This window comes from Coloeus monedula (assembly GCF_965178545.1).
Source record: "Coloeus monedula genome assembly, chromosome: 20".
NCBI classification, from domain to species: Eukaryota; Metazoa; Chordata; class Aves; order Passeriformes; family Corvidae; genus Coloeus; species Coloeus monedula.
Genome location: NC_138800.1, coordinates 11,095,988 through 11,115,364, shown reverse-complemented (window position 1 = coordinate 11,115,364; position 19,377 = coordinate 11,095,988). Strand labels below are relative to the sequence as shown.

The following is a 19,377-nucleotide window of genomic DNA, read 5'->3' as shown; positions in this document are numbered from 1 at the left end:
TAGCACAGCATTTTGCTTAGGTTTTTTGTCACTTTCTCTCAAAGGCTGATTTATTTGAAGTTCTATAAGGAGGAAGGGAAGGAGCCATGGTGGTTTTGGTCTCTTCCCTCCCTCCCTCCCTCCCTCTCTCCACAAGTGGTTTTACAGTCAATCTGACTATGATGGGTATTTTCAGTGATGTTTTATGCTTAGTCCTTACTGCTGTTCCTCCTGCCAACTGGAAGTAACAAGAAGTGTCTTGCCCCCCTGAGCCTCACACCAGCCCTTCAGTGTAGTTGCACACACAGATGGAAAAGTGTTCAAATTAGCAGCAGCATAGAACAAACACAGCCCTCAAGACCTCCTTAAGGCCTAATGGTGAGTGTCTGGCTGAGAGGTGTAACATTTCATCCATAGATAAAAATGGGCAGTAATGGTTCTCTGCTGGACATTTTGTTTTCCTGCTTTGTTCTTCTTGAGCAAATTCCAGTGTTGGCATTGGAAGACCAAGCAGCAGCAGCAGCAGCATAGCCGATGGCCCTTTACACTGGCAGGTGTGTACAGCAGGCACGAAGACCAGTGAAAAGAACTGAGAACAACTGAGAGACATGTGCCTCCAGGGCTGTGCTATGGAAGATTTTTTTTTCAGCTTAAAGGCTGTGGGGCAGGCATGTGGGGAGATCTGTATGGGGGTGTTTGCCTGTCTGTTGTGGAAGTCTGATAAAATGGCCAAATGGGAATGTGCAAGCTTCTTTGAGCAGCTTTTCAAATCTGAGGAAAAATGCTAGTTAACTGTGGAATTTCATATTCTGACAATTTTGTGATAATGTACTCAGCTGTAATTTTCATCTTCTGTGATCAGAGGTATGTTGCAGTTAAATTATAAGGTCGTTTCCTGCACCAAATATCATTTTACATGTTGACACTGTAAAATTCCTGTCTAACTTATGGCCTGTCACATGAAAAGCAAGAAACAAAGGAAAGCAAATATAACATATATTTATACTACAATATTAAACAGTAAAATATTACTTCTCCCTTTCTGTATGGATTTCACTAAATTAAGCAGTTAGCCATGACAGATGAATCAACAGTCAAAACATGTACAGCTGCTTCATCTCAAACACAGGTGCTTGATTCTCTGTTTACAAGGCTGCGAGCCAGAAACTTCTTTGTTTGAGAAACTGAGATTTGACCCCAGCTGTTTTTCAGAATACAAAAGCAGCTCATTATTGTCATGTTTTAATGGTGCCCACTGCTGTGCCCACTGTTTCCTACTTCAGACTGTCTATGAAGTACAAATTACACATGGGTAGACGTGGGATAGCTTCCAGATTCTCCCATGAAGAAACTCCACAGTACTCAACTCCAGCTGCACTGTGCAGCTGCCAAGAATATCAAACATTGATGAAGCACCCTGTATAAGTACCAGAGAAATTTTGTAAGAAACACTGCAGAAAATGTTATGCTGGAGACAGAAAAAGGGTAACAAGCTACCTCATTTTTAGGTGGTGAAAGCCACAGTCTCTCTCCTGGACAGGTTTCCCTCACTCCAGCACAAACTCCTCTTGTTTCTTTGGTGCTAAATTTAATCTACTGATAATGCAAATTACTTCAGCCCACACACGTGTTTTCCTCTACCAAAGACACAAGTTCCCTTATGACCAAGGGAGCTTCTGAGTGCAGAAATGCCTTCTGCCTCTTTTGTTAGTATTTATGTTCGTGTGTACATTTATTTTCCTGACATTTATACACTTATTTCTGAAAGGCTGTTTGGGAGAAACCAGAGATTTCCTAAATTAGGAGGACTATGGACTGCCTCAAGGGTAGCAAGGCCTTGCAGAGAGATTTGAATAGACCACAGAGCTGGGCAATCACCAGCCATATGAAATTTAGCACGTGCAAGTGCTGGATTCTGCACCTGGGATGGGGTAATCCTGGTTATACCTACAAACTGGGGGAGAAAAGGCTGAAGAGAAGCCCTGCAGAAAGAGATCTGAGGGTTCAGGTTGATGGCAAATTGAATACGAGTCAACAGTGCATCCTGGCAAACAAAAGGGCCACCAGTGTCCTGGGCTGCATCAGGCACAGCAGCCCCAGGGAAGGCGCCCGTCCCGCTCTGCTCTGCCACAGCCTCACCTCGAGTCCTGTGTCCAGTTTTGGGCACCATAATACAAGAAAGATCTAAAGCTATTAGAGAGCATCTGGAGGAGGACAACCAAGGTGCTGAAAGGCCTCAAGACAAGATTAATGAGGAATGATTGAGGTCCTTTGGTTTGTTCAGCTGGGAGAAGAGAAGACTGGGAGGAGACCTCATTGCAGTCTGCAACTTCCTCAGGCTGGGCCATGGACAGGGAGGTGCTGACAGCACTCTGGTGACCAGTGACAGGATACAAAGACATGAAAACCTATCTAAACAAAACTTGATTTGAAGAGCATCCTTGCAAGCTAGCTATCAAGTAATCTAAACTTGGAAATACTTGTGCCAACTCAATATGGACTATGTCCAGCAAATTCCAAGTGCATTTCTTGTTCTCAGTCTACAATGCATGCCTCACCAACTCCAAAAATGCAGCCATCAAACTGACCTTTCAAAGTACTATTGAACAATGGATCTTGATGATTCAAAAGAATATTCCATCAAGCACAGTAAGTGATCATACTCCCAAAGACAGAATCTAATCACATTTTTGATCTATTCACATCAAAGAAAACTACACCATCTAAAATGTCTGACACATCATAATTTTGGTTCTCTTTTTGGAGAAAAAACCTGAAGTATGATTTGGTGCTCAAAGTTACAACTCCAGCTTCACACGGAATTTGGAAACATTACTGAAATCATCATGACAGCTATTTTAAGCATGCGGTAGAACATTGCAAAGCACAAAGGCAGTGTGGAGGAAAATCAGCATAGGCTGTATTTCTTTTCTATTTCCAACTCTTCCACTCACTAAAGCTTAAGATTTAAATGCAGCTTAAACAATCTGGGTATCCTATTCTCATTGAATACCCAGTGGGAACAGATCACCATCTCTCATTCTCTTCATGCTTAGATGTCTCCAATGAACATTTAATTTTAATCCACACAAGTAATTTATCAGGTATTATTATCTCTCACTAAAAGTCTGTTATTAGGGGATTAACAGCTCAGTAACAGATGCTGTTCATTATCTTTACATAGCAGTGACATTTTATTTCAAGTAATCATTATAAAAATGATAGTGACTATCATTACAAGCATTTCAGACTACATAGACTACTTTTGACATTAAAATGTAAGTATTTAAGGAAAGCCTACCATACAATATACTTTACACACAGCATTCTGTGCTCATAAACTATGAGTACCACAACATTTCTCCAAAATACATTTAAGATATAATACATAAAATATTATACATTCATAGTGGACAGCATTAGAAATGGAAACATTTTTGAATAGATTTTGTCTTCCTTTTTCCCCAAATCTTTCCAATTCTGATTGTACGTAATTTTCTGTATTCCTCATTTTCAGGGCCTGGGTATGCTGAAAAAATTAGATTTAAGAAATCCCCTTCAAATGACACACCTCAAATTTACAGTACTTAAGCAGTCAAATGCTGACTTTGGTTTTAATTTGATAGGGGTTAATTTGATAGGGATGATTAACATGCATGAACTCCAAGAAAAGGATAACTTTCCTCACATTGCTGAAGCATTGTGTTAATCTGGTGCAGTAATAACTTACTGCCTATACATTAGTTTCACCATCTGCACTGAGAAGAACAAGAAACATACCACAATTGCCAGAAGTGACGACACCCACTAAAAACTGAGGCAGCAGAAGACAGATATCTTGACATCAAGACATTCACAAGCTATTTGCAATACAGCCTCTTCTTAAAATTTACATACTTTAGTGAATGAGAGTCAGCATGCTCACACCTTGACAGGTGAGCACAACAGAATTTTACATCACATCCCTTAGAGCACAAACATGCTGAGGAATGTTTAGACCTCCCAAACTGCCACCTCAGTTCATTGGCAGCATTTCCAAATAATATTCAGGTTGCACAGCAGAGCATTTTAAAATTAAATAAATTAGGCAGATCTAATTTCAGGAGAGGAAAGTTCAGCAAATTAAGAACAGCTCTTAATTAGCAGAGAGCTAGCCTAGCCTCCTTTAATGAATAAGAATCTTGAGAAAGAACACACAGAGACTGGCTTGAAATATATACCATGTATTTATTGGCTTCAGCTTTATATGAACACAGTGATAGAGAAGACAGTGCCATAAGGCTCAAGGTAAGAAGGCAAAACTAATGACAAAAGTTCTTATGCAGGCTAATCAAACTCAGCTCGGGACAAGGAGACAGCTATATTCCATGCCACCACTTGAATCTTTAGCAAAGGTGTCAGAGAGCATTTGACTGTAACATCTCCTAGTTAGAAACTTAGGAAGTAAAAAACCCTAACCCTTAACATTCTAAATTAGAAGCCTAATGCACAGATAAAGAAATTATAAAGACGGTATGTTTCTGATAGGTCAGATTCTCATCTGCTGGACTAGTCTAAATGCAGAGTAACTGCTGAGGTCAGAGATCATTTGAATTTAAAGTAGGTCAGAAGGCGGTGACAGGATCTCCTGTGAACAGCAATACTACCATCTGCATCTTACCACAAACATGGTATCAACTGTTGACTTTGCTTCTTCTGCAGGAGGCCACAAAAAGCCTGAAATCACCTCCAAGGCACTTTAATAATAACAACCATCATCAGCTTCCTCTTAAATTCTACTCTAATTTTCATTCACCTGCCAGAAAAGATTTCTCATAGTTTTAACACTGGAAAAATGAAAATCTAGAAATAAAATTAATAGTTGTATATGACACAAAAAAGCAGTGCCCTAAAATAGCCCACATCTACCCACAGTCCACCTGGTTTTTACCCACTACCTAATAGTGCCTCTCTAAAGAGTCCAGTGTCCACATGGGACTAGTTCTCTCGGTGAAGAGACTTCCACAGACTGACACATATTTCAAGGGCATGCATTTTCATGAGAAATTACACCATAAATGGAGATTTTGCGTTTGCCTCCAAAACAAACAAAACAAGCTGCCATTCTTACCGGTAACAAAGCAAACAAAATATGTATCCACACATACATGCCACACACACCTTCTCCCCCAAAATCTCAGTTACACGCCCATATCAGTTTTGTATCTATGACAATTTACATTCCCATAATAATGAAAGATCATCTGAGTACCAGCTGCAGTGTCTGTGTGCCTACCAACTGACAATAAAGATTAAAAGAGACAAATGAGCTTATACACCATCCATATTTCTTTCCTCTATCTGTGCAGACAGCTGGAACATCCTTGTGCTAAAAGTCTCTTTCCGATAAGACAGCTGTTTGGTTCAGAACAAGGAGAAAATAATCAGTGTTCAGCAATGTATTTTCTGAAAAACAGACTCATGCATGCACACAGGCAGAGCTGAAAGCTCTCAAACCTCTCTTCAAGTAGAGAAGGGCTGCTAAATCTCAGCTCAAAAGAGCAAATTTGAACTGATTTCAGGCTAGGCATGAGCTGGCTTTCTGACACCAGATAACATGTAGTCAGACTTTATGCCTCAGCATCCCTATAAATATTAAAAAAACCCCTAAACAGAACCAAAACCAGAGCCCCAGTCTCCCACTGGAGGAGGGAGATTGCATATGCACACAACCTACAGATTCTTCTCCCACTTCAAAACTCAGCATGTTACTGATCATGTCAAGATTCAGGGTCTCCAATGATGTAGGGAATGCTTCAGTTACCTCAGCTGGTTAGAGTCACAGGTTTGATCCCCATATGGGCCATTCACTTAGGAGTTGGACTCAATTATCCTTGTGGGTCCCTTCCAAGTCAGAATACCCTGTGATTAAATCCACAAGCATTTGAATATTGTTCCTTGAACAAGCAGAGGTCCCAGTCCCTCCAGTGAAAGTTTTTATAGAGCGGAAAACCTAAGACATTGGTCTTAAAAGCTGGCCATCAGTAACATGGATGCTCATGGCCTTCCTCAGGAACTGCGAACAAGAGCACTCCCATTGCAGTGTCATACACTGTCTGACCTGGGAAGGACCTGGGCCCAAGAGACCCCATGAGGTCCGCACTGGTGGTGTCTTGCTGCTTCCGACACTAGACTCAGTTCAGGGCAGCTCACTCATCCACCCCAGCACCTCACCAAACTCCTGTAAATTTAGGTCCATCCACAAATCCTGGATAGAAGAACTGATGGATGTTTTGTCTGATGAGGACAATGTTGTCAGTTCATCCACAAAGGAGGCTAGCTACTTGTTTCAAAACTGGGGGAAAGAATGGGGAGGGGAGAACAAAAATGTGTACTTACCTCGTGCATCGAAGAATTCATCATCGGAGCTCTCTACAGAGTCTCTGAGAACATTCTGCATGTGCCGCTGAGCGCCACCAAATTGGCACGGGCCAGCTGGAAATACAAGGAGACTCACATTAACAAGAGGGAATGCTCACCTCTGCTCCAGAGAAAAACCCCAACCCAACACATTAATGAACAGTTTGCGTACGTGCCTCAGGAGGATGGTCATCATGCACACTTTAATCTCAACTGTCAGCCAGCCAGAGCTCTCAGGATGGCAAAAAAAAAATACTTCCACTTAACCAAAGTGATTAAAACAAGTTCCTGTTAAAGATAAGCCTTCATCACTTTCAGCTAATGCAGTGACCTCAAAAGATAAATTCCTTCCTGTTGAATTCATCTGGCTGTTCCATTCCAACACTCAAACTGCACATTGTTTCTAAGACATACAGCAGCATTTCCCCAGGACATGGCAGTAGCTCCCACTTAAATTCAATTTAACTCCTAAAAGAAGTGCTGTCTTATTTGGCTCACAGATTTGCAGACAAGCTACTCAAATCTCACTCAGTGAACTGCTTTCATCAGAGAGCTTTGCTGTGCTGGAGCCTGGGGCTTTTATTTGAAGCTTGCCATTTGAAGACGAAGGCAAAACCACATTAGAATAGGTACAGTAACAGATATAGTCATGACACCTTAGATGGTCCTTATAGATTATCATACTCAAACTAACTTGTAGTTAGTAAACCAGACTTGTCTAAATATCTGAATTCTCCTTGCATCTGAGCAACCCAACGCTAGAAAGCAGTAGTGAAATATATTCCTTATATTAACAACAAAGTCTCCCCACAATCAGTGGAGAACCAGGGATCAAATCCACCATACCCCTAACAACACTATTGTAGAAAGGACACTCATTACCCACCAGAATAGTGTCCTTCGTTTTATTCATTTCTGCAAATGATGATATCAGACCTGATTCTAATATCCTGAGCCCCTGGCCACAAAAGCATTCTTCTGTCAGTAGTAAAAGAGCAACTCAAACAGAGGATGCATCCTTCTGTATTATTCTGGAGAAAACATGCCTCTAGGTCACAGCCTTTTGTTCTTCATTTACTCCACCTATAGCTGAATTAATCAGAAATATAAGTGAAGGGTGGTAAGAAGAAGCAGATTTTAGCTGACCAAGATGTGAGTAAAAATAATAATCAATTAATAGCATTTTAATATGGTTTAAAAAAATGTTTATTAAGGAGTCAGTATTCATTACAAGAGTACAGCATGTATTGGGAATCTGTCCAGTGATATCTGGCAGCTGATGGAGTCCCTCCATTCAGATTCATATCTATCCTAAAATGTATTGCTATAGTCACCAAAATAGTGGTAGAAAGAACACGATTCTGAACTTCTAATGACAAAAAGTCTGCATTGGGTCAATGCTCGGAAGAGAAGGCATTTCAAAATTTCAAAAGCACAAGATGGGAGGCACCACAAAAATACTGGAGTGGTGTATGTAGGGTTGGACAGAGGGAGGAAGGGAGGGAGGGAGAGAGGGAGAACAAAAGGAGGGAGGAGGCTATACAAATAAAAAATTGTAAAAACTTCCAAAGTACTCCAAAGTAAAGAGCAATTCCCTGGAGAAGAACTGCCACTAGCCTGGCTGAAAATCAGTAGAAGTACTCACCCCACAAAAAAAGCTCATGGTTCTAAGGACCTTGGAGTTTGATGTAGAACGTGAAGGGAGGGCAGGGGAAAGAGTCACAAATATCCAGGCATAAATTCTGGCCATGAGAAAAGTTCTTGGGAGCATCAGTTTTATTATATTGCACTGGGAATGCTTCTAGATTTAGAAGCAGCTTAAACATAACCACAGTCAGCAGCACAAATCTACATAAAGCTCACTGCAACAGCTCTCTACACCTAGATTGATTTGCTGGCTGGACTGCATTGCATTGCCCTAATACATTGGTGCTATTGAGTCTGCTTCTTTCTGTGCCAGCAGATTAGCATTAGGCACCTTCAGAGGACTCTATTAACATTTCTTGATTTTATTAGACACTGGCATTACCTGGACTCACTGACTTGATTTACACTGTCAACTGCTGCATATTTTATAATTTTGCTTCAGAGAATGAAAAGACCTTCAGAACACAGGCGAGCTCCTTGGTAATGACACTTTATGCCTCTATGGCAGTGAACCTACTCTTTATAAGATCAGTCAGTTGACTCTTAGCAGCCAGATTTCAGTGATTTTTGCACCCAGGGTAGCAACTTTCATTTCAGTTGTTCAGGATCACAATTTCTGATCATAGAAGGGGAAAGCACGTAGAAATGCTTTGAACACTACATGACCAATTTGCAAGTCATAATAGTTGCACTGGAAGTACATACAGTAGTTCCCCGTAAGCTGTTGGGGCAGCACGACAGACGGACAGCAGGATACAAGGGTAACATTTCCAAGAGGCAGATGGAGAGCCCATAGAAACGCACAGGTGCTTTTCTTCTAGAAGAAGCAGAAGTAAAGTTTCCTATCTAACCTGTTCTCTCTGCACAGAACTGCAGGTTGTGACAGTCAACCTGTCAGAGAGGGAGCTGGAAGAGACCTTCCCTGAGCACAGAACCACAGTAAAAGCTAGGGAGAAGACAAGAGCAGAGCCATCCTTGTAGCATTATGAACAGAAGCTGAATGCTCTAGTTAGGCTAGCACTAACTGTAATTAATTGTAATTAATTTTTTGAGTGAACCTCGTTTTTCACAATTACAATCAGGGATTTTCCTCAGTAAAAAAAGTCTTGATTTTTTTCTTCAGTGAAGAACAGCTGGAATTTCACTGGTACTTTGCTGCATCAGTGATCTGGGTGACATGAGAGGAGGTGCTGTGATGCATGAGTAAAACACAATGCTGGAAAGCAATCTCTTAATTTTCCCTGCACTAATTTTGTTCACGTTTTAGTTTTTTCTGTGGCTGATGCTATCATATCCACCTGAAGACAACTCTTGTAGGACCTACAGAAAACAGTATTCCCACATGTATACCATTCCATAATACATATACACACGCATCATCAATATACTAGATCTGAGTCTGTGATCCACTATGCTTCACAATATACCCCAACCTCACAGTAGCAGTCACTGTGTAAACGGCTAATTAAAACCAAAATCACTTCTGAATGTTTGTGAAAAGCAATCAGTTAAAGTAATATTTTTAGACTTACAAAATAATAGACATACTCATTAGCCAATTTACTCTTGTTAGATATTGATTTCCTTACCCCTGCAATGTACAACTAAGGATCACAACTGAAACCTATATCCTGCACAACAGCTTCCATAAGGGGAAGAGCCACAGATACAATCAGCTACAATATCTTGTGATAGGCAGCAAAATAGTCAGCATCCTATTTGACTTAAAAATTGCTACAGAAATAGTTCCATGTTCTATTATGCAACACTCGCACTTCCGGTTGAAGGCAAGTCAGATTGCACCTCTGTACACGTCATCCTAATTCAAATGCGAGGCAAATTTCATCCTTGGGTTTAGTGACTGTACATAATTCCAGCAAACAGCAGAAGGAACAGTTCCCACTCACATAGCAGCAGCTTCTAATGCTGTCCATTCAGCGAAGGAACAACCCACTAAAATGACGCAATCTCTGATATATTCCACAAATAGACCTAAGGAGCAGAACAGCCATGGAAAATGCCAATTCCACTTTGACCCACAAACACCAGCAGAGCTCGTTTTACCATAGTTCCATAAGAAATCAACAGCAGTTGGAAAGCATACATAAGAGAAGATCAGCTCCAGCTTCCTCTGGTCAGGGGACATAAACCCAAATTCTTTCCAAGGTGCCTCTTTTTTTTTAATCAAACTAGCAATGATATGATGTTTAAGGAGTGCATGAGCACATTTCATTCCATGTGATATGAGGGTGATTCTAAAAGAGAAAAAGAAAAGAAAAACACAAGAGGAACTGAAGTGACCCTACTGGTCTGTAGCCAACATTCTCAGGACTAAGGAAATGGAAACAGAAAAACATATAAGAAGGGAAGTAAGGCTGAAGAGGCTCTGAAAAACACTTTAAGAAACAAAGGTTTTCCTCTGAAAACTGCATAGCTAATGCTGTTGATTCCCAACTTCAATCCCTTTCCTATAACCTTTAGAAGGCTTGGTATCCAAAACACACTCATCCTTTAAGTCCCAAGCATCCTAAGACAGAACAGCTCACCATTGTCACTCAATAATAAGCACATGATCTGCTACCAGTCCCAAAAATGCTTCTTCAATATTATTTGTTAGGCAAAGATCATATTTAAAATGCATACCACGTCAGGAGAAAGAAAAGGCATGTACTTTCCATTTCCATTCCAGTAACCGGCATCAATTCTGACAGCACAAGGCAACACGGTACGCTGCAGACCCCAGGTCCTTAGGTGCCAAACACCTGGAGGTTAAACGTGAGGAGCACAGGAGTATCTTCTGGAAAAAGGAAGGAACATTTTCCTGTGGAAATGATGCCCTCTGGTGGAAGCACACTTTGCCAAGACAGGGACTGAATCTGCTACTAGATCTAATGAGCAGAAAATTAATTTTCAAATGCAGCAGGAAGTAAGCCTAGCCCTGCTGTGAAACCACAGCCATGTTACCTTTCGTCACTGGTTCTGCCTTCTCCTCATTTTGAAATAGCTTTTAAAAACACTTACTGCAACAGAAAAACAAAACCATTACTGGAGTCATCACATCACTGTTTACAGAAGCACTTCACGAGCAGGACCAGCACATACACTTTGGGAATGAAAGAGCAGTGATTTCATTCCTAAAACATACTTGTGAGGGCAGAGTAGCAGCACAGTAGGCTCAGTCCAGAAGCATCACCGTAAGAGTCACTCCACATCTCCCTCTTCTCCTTACCAATGCACGTATCACTGGCTACCTTGTCAGGCAAACAGGACAGACGGAAAGTAAGCAGGATGACCCAAATGCCAGTCATACCAGCCCCTTGTGTACTGGCAGCATTCCAGGCTGGTTCCGGAGGCCATCCCAGCTTAGATGTGCTCACACCAGAGCTGCCAGGAAGATGCATTCAAACAGCTTGGGATAAGAGCAGCAGTTTTCATTGGATGCAATTACAGCAGTGGGCTTTACTGTAAAACTAATTAAATATTATTCACTTCACCGTCATACTATCACCGATTTCAAGCTTTGCAGCAGGCCCAGCCTTTTTCTACATCTTTTGCTTGGTAACAAACATTTCCCAATTTCCAATCAAGCCTAGACATAAGCACATGCCAGAAGACAGGCAATCATAAAAAAACCACTCCTGAATACTACCACGACACCTAGGTAGAGGTGAAACAGCACACAGTGTTCTCATAGCTACTGGAAACTCAGTCTTTTACATAGTCAAATATTGAGGGTTGAATAAATCTCAGTTAAAAAACAATAAAAAATAGACTTTATTGCAAAGATTAAAACATTTCCACTTGTCAAAACTTGTTTTAGAAGTGTACCATTTTGAATTCAGGGACAGTTTTCCTAATAAAATCAAAAAGCACAAGTCATTTTTCCATTTGGATAGAGATGCTGGGTAGGAAGAATGACCTTTGCTATTGCTACTGACTGCTGTTGCATAATACTTCTTTCTGTTTTGCCGGTTTCAGATGCTTCTTGCCTACCCATTAAGTGATTTAACTGAGCTACCCACACAGTGTTACCTAGTGACTGTGCAGTTAAGACTCACTGGAGGCCAAGTTCACCCACTATTATTTTCTAGTTATGTTTTATTTCCCATTTGGAAAATGTAAAACTGTTACAAGGATGTGAATTTAACTACTGGAGGCACTCCTAAGACTCAGGAATTCATACAAGACAGAGGGAGATGCTGATCAGAGGAAGTCCTTGCCTACACACTGACCACCAAAAAAGATGGACCATATATGCCATCACTTATAGCAGGGCCACACAGAGCTCATCCAAAATCATGGAGTGAATCTGCAGCAGAGACTGGAACTGAAACGAAATCAGTTGAAGCTGAAATGAAACACACTGCAAGTGGAAGGGGCTGACGAAGGAGGCCTACAAAACTGTGAGGCTAAAGGGGGAGAGGGAGAAAAATAACAGTGGGAGGCAAGAGGGAGAGAACAAAAAAGGCCAAAGGGGATGGGGAAGAAAAAAGTGGAAGATCAAGTCAAGATGTCAAGTTCTCTTGTCAAAATGCAGAGCGGACAAAGCCAGATATAGTTACAGACAGAAAAAAGTCCACATAAATTGCAGGTTCTCTTGTCAAGAAGTGAAAGACTTAACTGATGGAACAGTCCAGATGCCACTGTGGTCAGAAGTGCCCAACACAACCAACTCCTCTCTCCCATTCCTCATTCAGTGTCTATCATCTCACAGCAACTTCACAGTGAGAAATCCCTGGTTGTCTACTCTGTACATCCCTCCACTGCCAGTTGGTAAGGATAGGCATGTATTTGAATATTGAGTACAGGAAACAAATCGAGAAACTAAACCATGCAGGCCTTTAAGCCCCTATTTTAAGGTACCAGTGACATTTGCAGTCTTGCACTTTACAGGATTACTAGTGAGGTGGACGAAGAGAGAGAAGAAGTTTAACATGACTGTTCAGACTTCAAAACCTAGATCGAACTTCCCTGTAAACATGGTACATCTCCCAGAGCTGTTTCTTGATGTTTCAGATGCCAGCTTCCCCACAGCAGAAATTAACTTCACCCTCCCTCTCAGCAGTGTCATCACCTCCTCCAAACTTACTCCCCAAAACCAGAGAAGATATGAATATTCTCTAACCTTTTCCTGCAAGGACCGTAGGTGGACTGCCTGCAACACATTGAAAGTCTCTACTTTCGTAGTGCAGAGATTCTGGCATTTTTGAGTCACTGTGCTCTATTAAAAATGAAGCTGGAGATGAAGAGCAGATACCCTACAACTCCCACAGGGACATATCAGGTAGTGATCTGCAATTGTCTCTGTGTGGTTTTACAATCTACACTCTTGCAAATGCCCATGCATTTCCGCGCAGGGACTACTTCAAGTGCTTAAGATCTGGAGTTCACTAGGTGAGATATGGCTATTCAAACGAGTCAAGTGTGGACCATGTCTAAAAGCCCTTTACAAGCACACCTGTCATTCAACAGTGACCAAACCGCACATTTTCACTACAATTTTGGTCTTCCTTTCTATCTGAGGTAAGGCTACAGCACTGGCAGGGGCTGCAAGGTAGGGTAATACAAGCAAAATAGATGCAATTTTTTTATAATTGTGCATATTGCAGCTCACATTGATAAACTCGGTAGGCTCAATTTATAAAAGCAACACATTTTCCCTACACCTAGAGCAGATAGTTTCTTCCAGACCTCCTTTGTGAATGCTCTACTCTTACTTTTCTTTGCAATAAGTAGTGACAACATCACAAAGCTTGTATCAAAATACATAGTTTGTCAGTGAAATCACATCCAAGACAAGTACCATGCTTTAAAATTCCTGTCCAAAACTGTGTTTGAATATGCAAGCTATGTATGCAGGCTGCGTTACTCATGCATCACAGAAAGCAAAAGCAATGCTCCCTTATTTTCTTATCAAACTTAAAAGGATTGCAAACTAATGCCAGAGGAAAAAAATGAGACTTTTCCCCCATTGGATTACTACTTCATCTTCCAAAGACAGAAAAAAACCATTTAGTTCAATTCTATATTTGCATCCTCTGAAATTATTGATGCTCTCATGTTCCTGAGTATTACATCTCTGGGCATCCATGCCTACTTTGGGGGAGTAAAAGAAATAAACAGTGCTGGAAAAAAATCCTCTTTTAGGTTTAGCTTTAATATTGCCACGCTGCTGTAAAGCTGTGTCCGGACCTGGCACCGAACACCAGGCGAGTGTCACATACTGACCATTCAGTCATAGCAGTTAGGCCTTCACCTGCAGCAGCAATGGGTTCTGCATGCAACCTATAAGAAAACCACTTCTGCACCAGCAACTGCACTCTCATCTGTTCTGGCCATTGTGCACACAGAACATATGCTACCTCGTTAAGGCTGCACCTGCCGCCGGGCACGGGACATCAGGGTGCTGCTGCTGCTGCTGAGCATCCTCCAGCCCTGGTCTCAGTCCCAGCCAACCGACCTCCAACCTCCACATTGCTCAGGCTCCGGAGGAAGCACGAGTTACAGCACGTGAATGGGCAAGGCGCAGCGCAGGCTTTCGGCAAATTACACCCAACAACACACCTGTATTGTTCTCCGACCACGGCTGCAGCCTCCCGGTCTGCTCCTCCCGAGTGGGCGGCAGCGAGCACCGGCCCGACCAGGCGGCAGCCAGGGAATTCCCCCGGAGCTAGGAGAGACCCTTCCCGGACCAGCACGGCCGGAGGGCGGGAAGGAAGCCGGGCAGCGGCGACTGGCGCGGGCGCCCGCGATGCTCCGGCAGATCCGCACGGCCGTGCCGCGACCACGACACCGGCAGATGCGGGCGCCGAAGGTAGAGCGGGCCGTGCTCGATAACGACGACGAGGACAAATGTATCCGCGCCTCGTTCACGCGAGTTTGCGTTCACCACTCCGCGGGGCCAAAGGCGAAGAACGCAGAGACGGGGCTGCCCCGGAGCCGCGGGTGGGCGGGGAGCGCGACGGAGCCCCATCCCCGCCGTGCCCCTGGGGCCCCGCGCTCCCCTCGGGGCCGCCCCATCCCGCCCCAGGGGCCTCGCTCTACCCTAGGGACTGCCCCTCGAGCTCAGCGCTTACCTGGGAGTGGAGCTTTCGCCATTTCAGGGCTGCCCGCTCGCAGCCGAGCCGTCCTCAGCCTTATCAGGTGCTCGCCCGCTGGGCGCTCCGGCACCCTGCTCTCCGGCGCCCCATCGGCTTTCAGCAGAGGCCCCGCGCCGCCCCCTTGCCTGCGGCGCTGAGAGACGCGGCCGGGAGACGCCGCCGCCGCCCGGTGCCGCCCGCCCGCCGCTAAAGGCGCAGCCGCCGTCGCTAACGGCGCAGTGAGAGCGGAGAGCGAGGGTCGGGCCGGGCCAGCACGGGGACTTGGCTACGCATAAACGGCCTGGAGAGAGCGGCCGCGAGGTGCGAGCAGCACCCCGGCCTGGAGAAGAGCTCGGCGACGCGTGTCGCCTCGCCTCGCCGCTGCCGGCAAGGACCCTCCGCCCGGAGCTCGCCTCGCCCGCAGCCCACACGACACGCCCCCCGGGGAGGGGGAGGGGCTCCCTCGCCGCCTTGGCGCCCCTCGGAGCTGCAGCCGGGCAGAGCAGGAGGGGGCTGAGACCCGCTCCCCACTGCTGCCCCGCTCCCAACCTCAGCTGCCCGGGGAGCCCAGTGACGCTGTGCCTGCCCCGGCCCGTGGTGCTGGGGCGCGCACGGCTCGGCTGCTGCTGCGGCACTGCCCCTGCAAGCCGTTCCTGCGACTGGCTGCTCTGGATTTTAACAGCAAAATTCCTCCGGGTGTTGCCAAGCCCCGTGTCAATGCAGTGGCTGAACAACTGCAAAGCTGCATTTTAAGTCAGCCATAGGCAAGTGGCTTAGAGTCTGCTGAAAGCTGAATTAGGGAACTTACAGGGTGAGACTTGGTTCGTCCCTCTTCAAGAGCCTCACTAGCGGCATATCTCTAAAAGCAGAGAAGCCAACTTCTCTAGAACCCCCAATAACTGGGAGAAATTCACCTTAAGGAACGTCTTAAGTCACAGCCCTCCTTGTAGAAACGATGGGAGGAGGCTGGCAGAGAGCTTAGGAGGGACTATATGATACTGCAGTGTGTCAGAACACCACCAAATAAAGGGCAGTGAACAAAAGTTTTGCCCCCAAACCCCTACTATTAAAGAGCCAAGCAAATATAATGCAACCAAGTCCTAAAGCAACTTCTAGGCTCTGTGCCAACACCAACTTGGTAAGTATAAAGATAATTACATTATTTGCTAGGGGTATTGCTTAGCAGTTCATTCAAGAGCCACAGCAAATACCCCTGAGAACATGGCGAGTTAAGTGGTTTTGCTTGAGCCTTAAGTGGAATAGGTAGCCAGAATGCCCAGCAGTTCCCACCTCCAGAGCCAGCTGCAAGTAAACTATGGTCCACCTTCCCCCAGCTATGGGTGATAGTGCTATGACATGCTGTAGAGTTTGCCCTCGAGCCACATTGCCTCTGCTGTTGGACATAAGTCCTGTTTAAAAGATTTGCCAAGGATTGCTTTCCCAAAGGTGTTACAGTGTCACTAAGCCACCAAAGAAAGCAATCCTAGAGAAAGACCATGGATACATGGAATCACAAAATATGCTGTGCTGGAAGGGACGCATCAGGATCATCAAGTCCAACTCCTAGCCCTGTGTGGGACACCCCAACAATCCCACCCTGTGCCTGAGAGCATTGTCTAAAAACTTCTTGAACTCAGGCATGTTGAACTCCAAAGGCGTATCTGGTTAGGTATCTCATTCTTTCTGTATGGACTTTGTCCTGTCTTGCCCCTCTCCCCCATAATTTACCCCACTGTTAAAGAGTAGCCCAGAATCTCCAATCTATAATATTACTGATATTTGCTCCGCTTTACTGAGTCTGTTCTGATTTTTCCATACAGAAAAGCGGTGATAAAATTTCAGTGTCTCTCCATTTCATGGGATAAGCACAGGGCATCTATTCTTTTCATGTGGAAAAGTCTATCAGTTTCCCAAACTCATTTTGAAAAAGGCAGCCTGTTTTAGAAAAACATTGCTATAGTGGCTTAATGCATTGCTAGGAAGCCTTCTTCCTAGACCCTGGCTGCTAGTCCATAGCAGAGCAAAATATTAGGAAATATCAGCAGAAGGAAGGACTGTGATAAATGCAAGATTTGTTGGTGAGTACCAGCTTGATCCTAAATCAGGCTTTTTTTGTTAAACGAGGGACTGGGTATTAGGAAAAAAACCCCAACAAAACAAAACCAAAAAAAACCACAACCAAAAACCTGGATACACTCATGAGAACAGAAATTAAATGCTAAGGAAGTAATCAGACAGCACAGCTCTCTGGGAGCTTTAGGCAGCAGGCTATTTTTAGTCATGTTTCCTAACTGGAATGCCGAGGGGAGAGGGAGAAGCCGTGACACCAGGATTTTTTGAAGCATCTGTGGAGCTTTTCTCTTCTACAGTGCAGCAACTGTTTTCAAAGACAGCCTCAGTTTCCATGGGCTTCCTCAGGCACAGATGGATCTCAGCCAGGGCAAATGCTCACCCTGCGCTCCGGAGCAACACTGCAAAGTGGCCGAGCTCTGCCAGGGGGACCACAGCTCAGGGCACCCAGCCAGGGTCAGAGATGGCTCGCTGCATGATGGACCTGCATGGACCTGCTCACTCCAGTCATACCATGAGCCAGGTAAGGCAGAGGAGCACAAGGAGAGACTGGCTGTACAGCCCACCATGCATAAGCTCCATTCCAAAATCAGGCCTCGATGTAAGGCAGGGAAATGCCATCATTAATGTGTAACGCAGAACAAGTCGGTAATCCACAAATGGGGACAGTCAGAAAAGGCCAGTGCATTCAAAAAATAATGATGATAAATGTCACTCTGCTCCCTCTCAGACTAATAACTTAGAGAATATCTTTTCTCAGTAGCACCCATGGCCCTCTTATCACCAGAACCATACAAGAAAAGGGTGTGGGACCATATATGTAATGCATAGGAAGAAATAATGAGACAAAAATGTGCCACCAAGTTTTGTCAGCAAACAGAAAAGCAAAGTCGCTAGACCTCAAGAGCATGTATTTTAGCACCAGCACTCCCCCCTATTCAGACACAAGGCTAATGAGGGCTGTTGGAGAAGCAAAGGGTGATGTTTCATAAAGGAAACAAATGTGGTACTTCATGACTTCTGTTTTATGGACTGCATCATTCTCTGGGCAGACTTCATCTTATGCTGTTGGTTCTGTTTTGGACAAATTTCAGGACATTGGAAAAGCCAGATCCAGGAGTTGTCTGTATGGAACAGCCCAGCATGACCTCCCCTGAGCATCTCAGTTTGGGTCCATTTGAACAATGCTATTTATGTTTCACCAATACTATGGACGTTTTGTTCTGTGGCTGCTCAAAAAGGGACAGAAATCGCTATAGAATGTTAAAAAAAAAAAAAGAGGAAGAAGAAAGAAATAGAGTCAGCATGTGCATTTTAACAAGTCTATTAATAACTGACACCCATGGTGCCACCTTCTGCGGATATAATCATTGCTAAGCACGTGCTCCTGAGGTGGTTAGAAGTCCACACTGAAGTCTTGACCACTCTGTTCTTTTTCCCCTTTGAAGTTTACTTGCTCTCTGTCTCCTTCCAGATCACCCAGTTCTTTGGCTGCTTATTCCCTCAGCCTAAATATTCAGACTGGCTGCAGAAACAGAAGACGGAAGCCAGAGGCAAGGGATTGGAGTGGGGGGAAGTCAGCAGTTGCTGCCTTATGTTTAGTTTAATTGGTACTACTTAGTTCCATATTCCGAACAAGCTTATTTTCTCAGTTGAAAGACAAAAGACAATTATAGAGAGTGTAACCTTGCACTTGAATTTCAGCCACATTTAAAAACATCAGAGGCAAATGAAAGTTCCAGTGAAAACACCTGGACAGGGAACTAGCTTTCATTCAGCTGCCTGCACTGGTGTAGGTGCAAAATTATAATACGAAGACCAGTTTCTTTGCAGATTGCCCCAAACTGAAGGCCAAATCCTGACACCTGCTGAGCCTGAACTCCAACTGAAACCTTAAGAGCTTGTCCCTACCAAGAATTCAGAACAACTAAAGACCAAATCCCCAGACATGAACTTTCATAACATTGCTATTCTCAAATCTGACTCACAGTAGGAAACAAATAGCCAAACGTAAAAAACTAGTCAGTGCAATAAATAAACTCAGATCCCTAAAAGAGGTTAAAGCCCACAGAAATTTGGGATTGCTTAATTTCTATGAGGCAGACACAAGTAAGATGTCTCAAACTTTTCTTCTGCACCTTAGTTAAGTTCCTCCAGAAGGACTGAAGAGTGTGAAGTTGGGAATTTTATTTAAAGCCTTCAC

At 43.9% G+C, this 19,377-nt stretch overlaps 1 protein-coding gene across 1 annotated transcript in view; it reads right to left on the bottom strand.

Moving 5' to 3' along the window:
- Positions 1-19,377, bottom strand: part of PITPNM3 (PITPNM family member 3) — a gene marked incomplete at its 3' end in the record, with an annotated part of 54,485 nt that overhangs the window by 33,893 nt on the left and 1,215 nt on the right. Inside the window, exon 2 of the mRNA XM_082294754.1 lies at positions 6,358-6,453. Coding sequence (XP_082150880.1) covers positions 6,358-6,418 — 61 coding nt within the window. The 5' untranslated portion in view covers positions 6,419-6,453. The remainder of the gene's footprint in view (positions 1-6,357; positions 6,454-19,377) is intronic.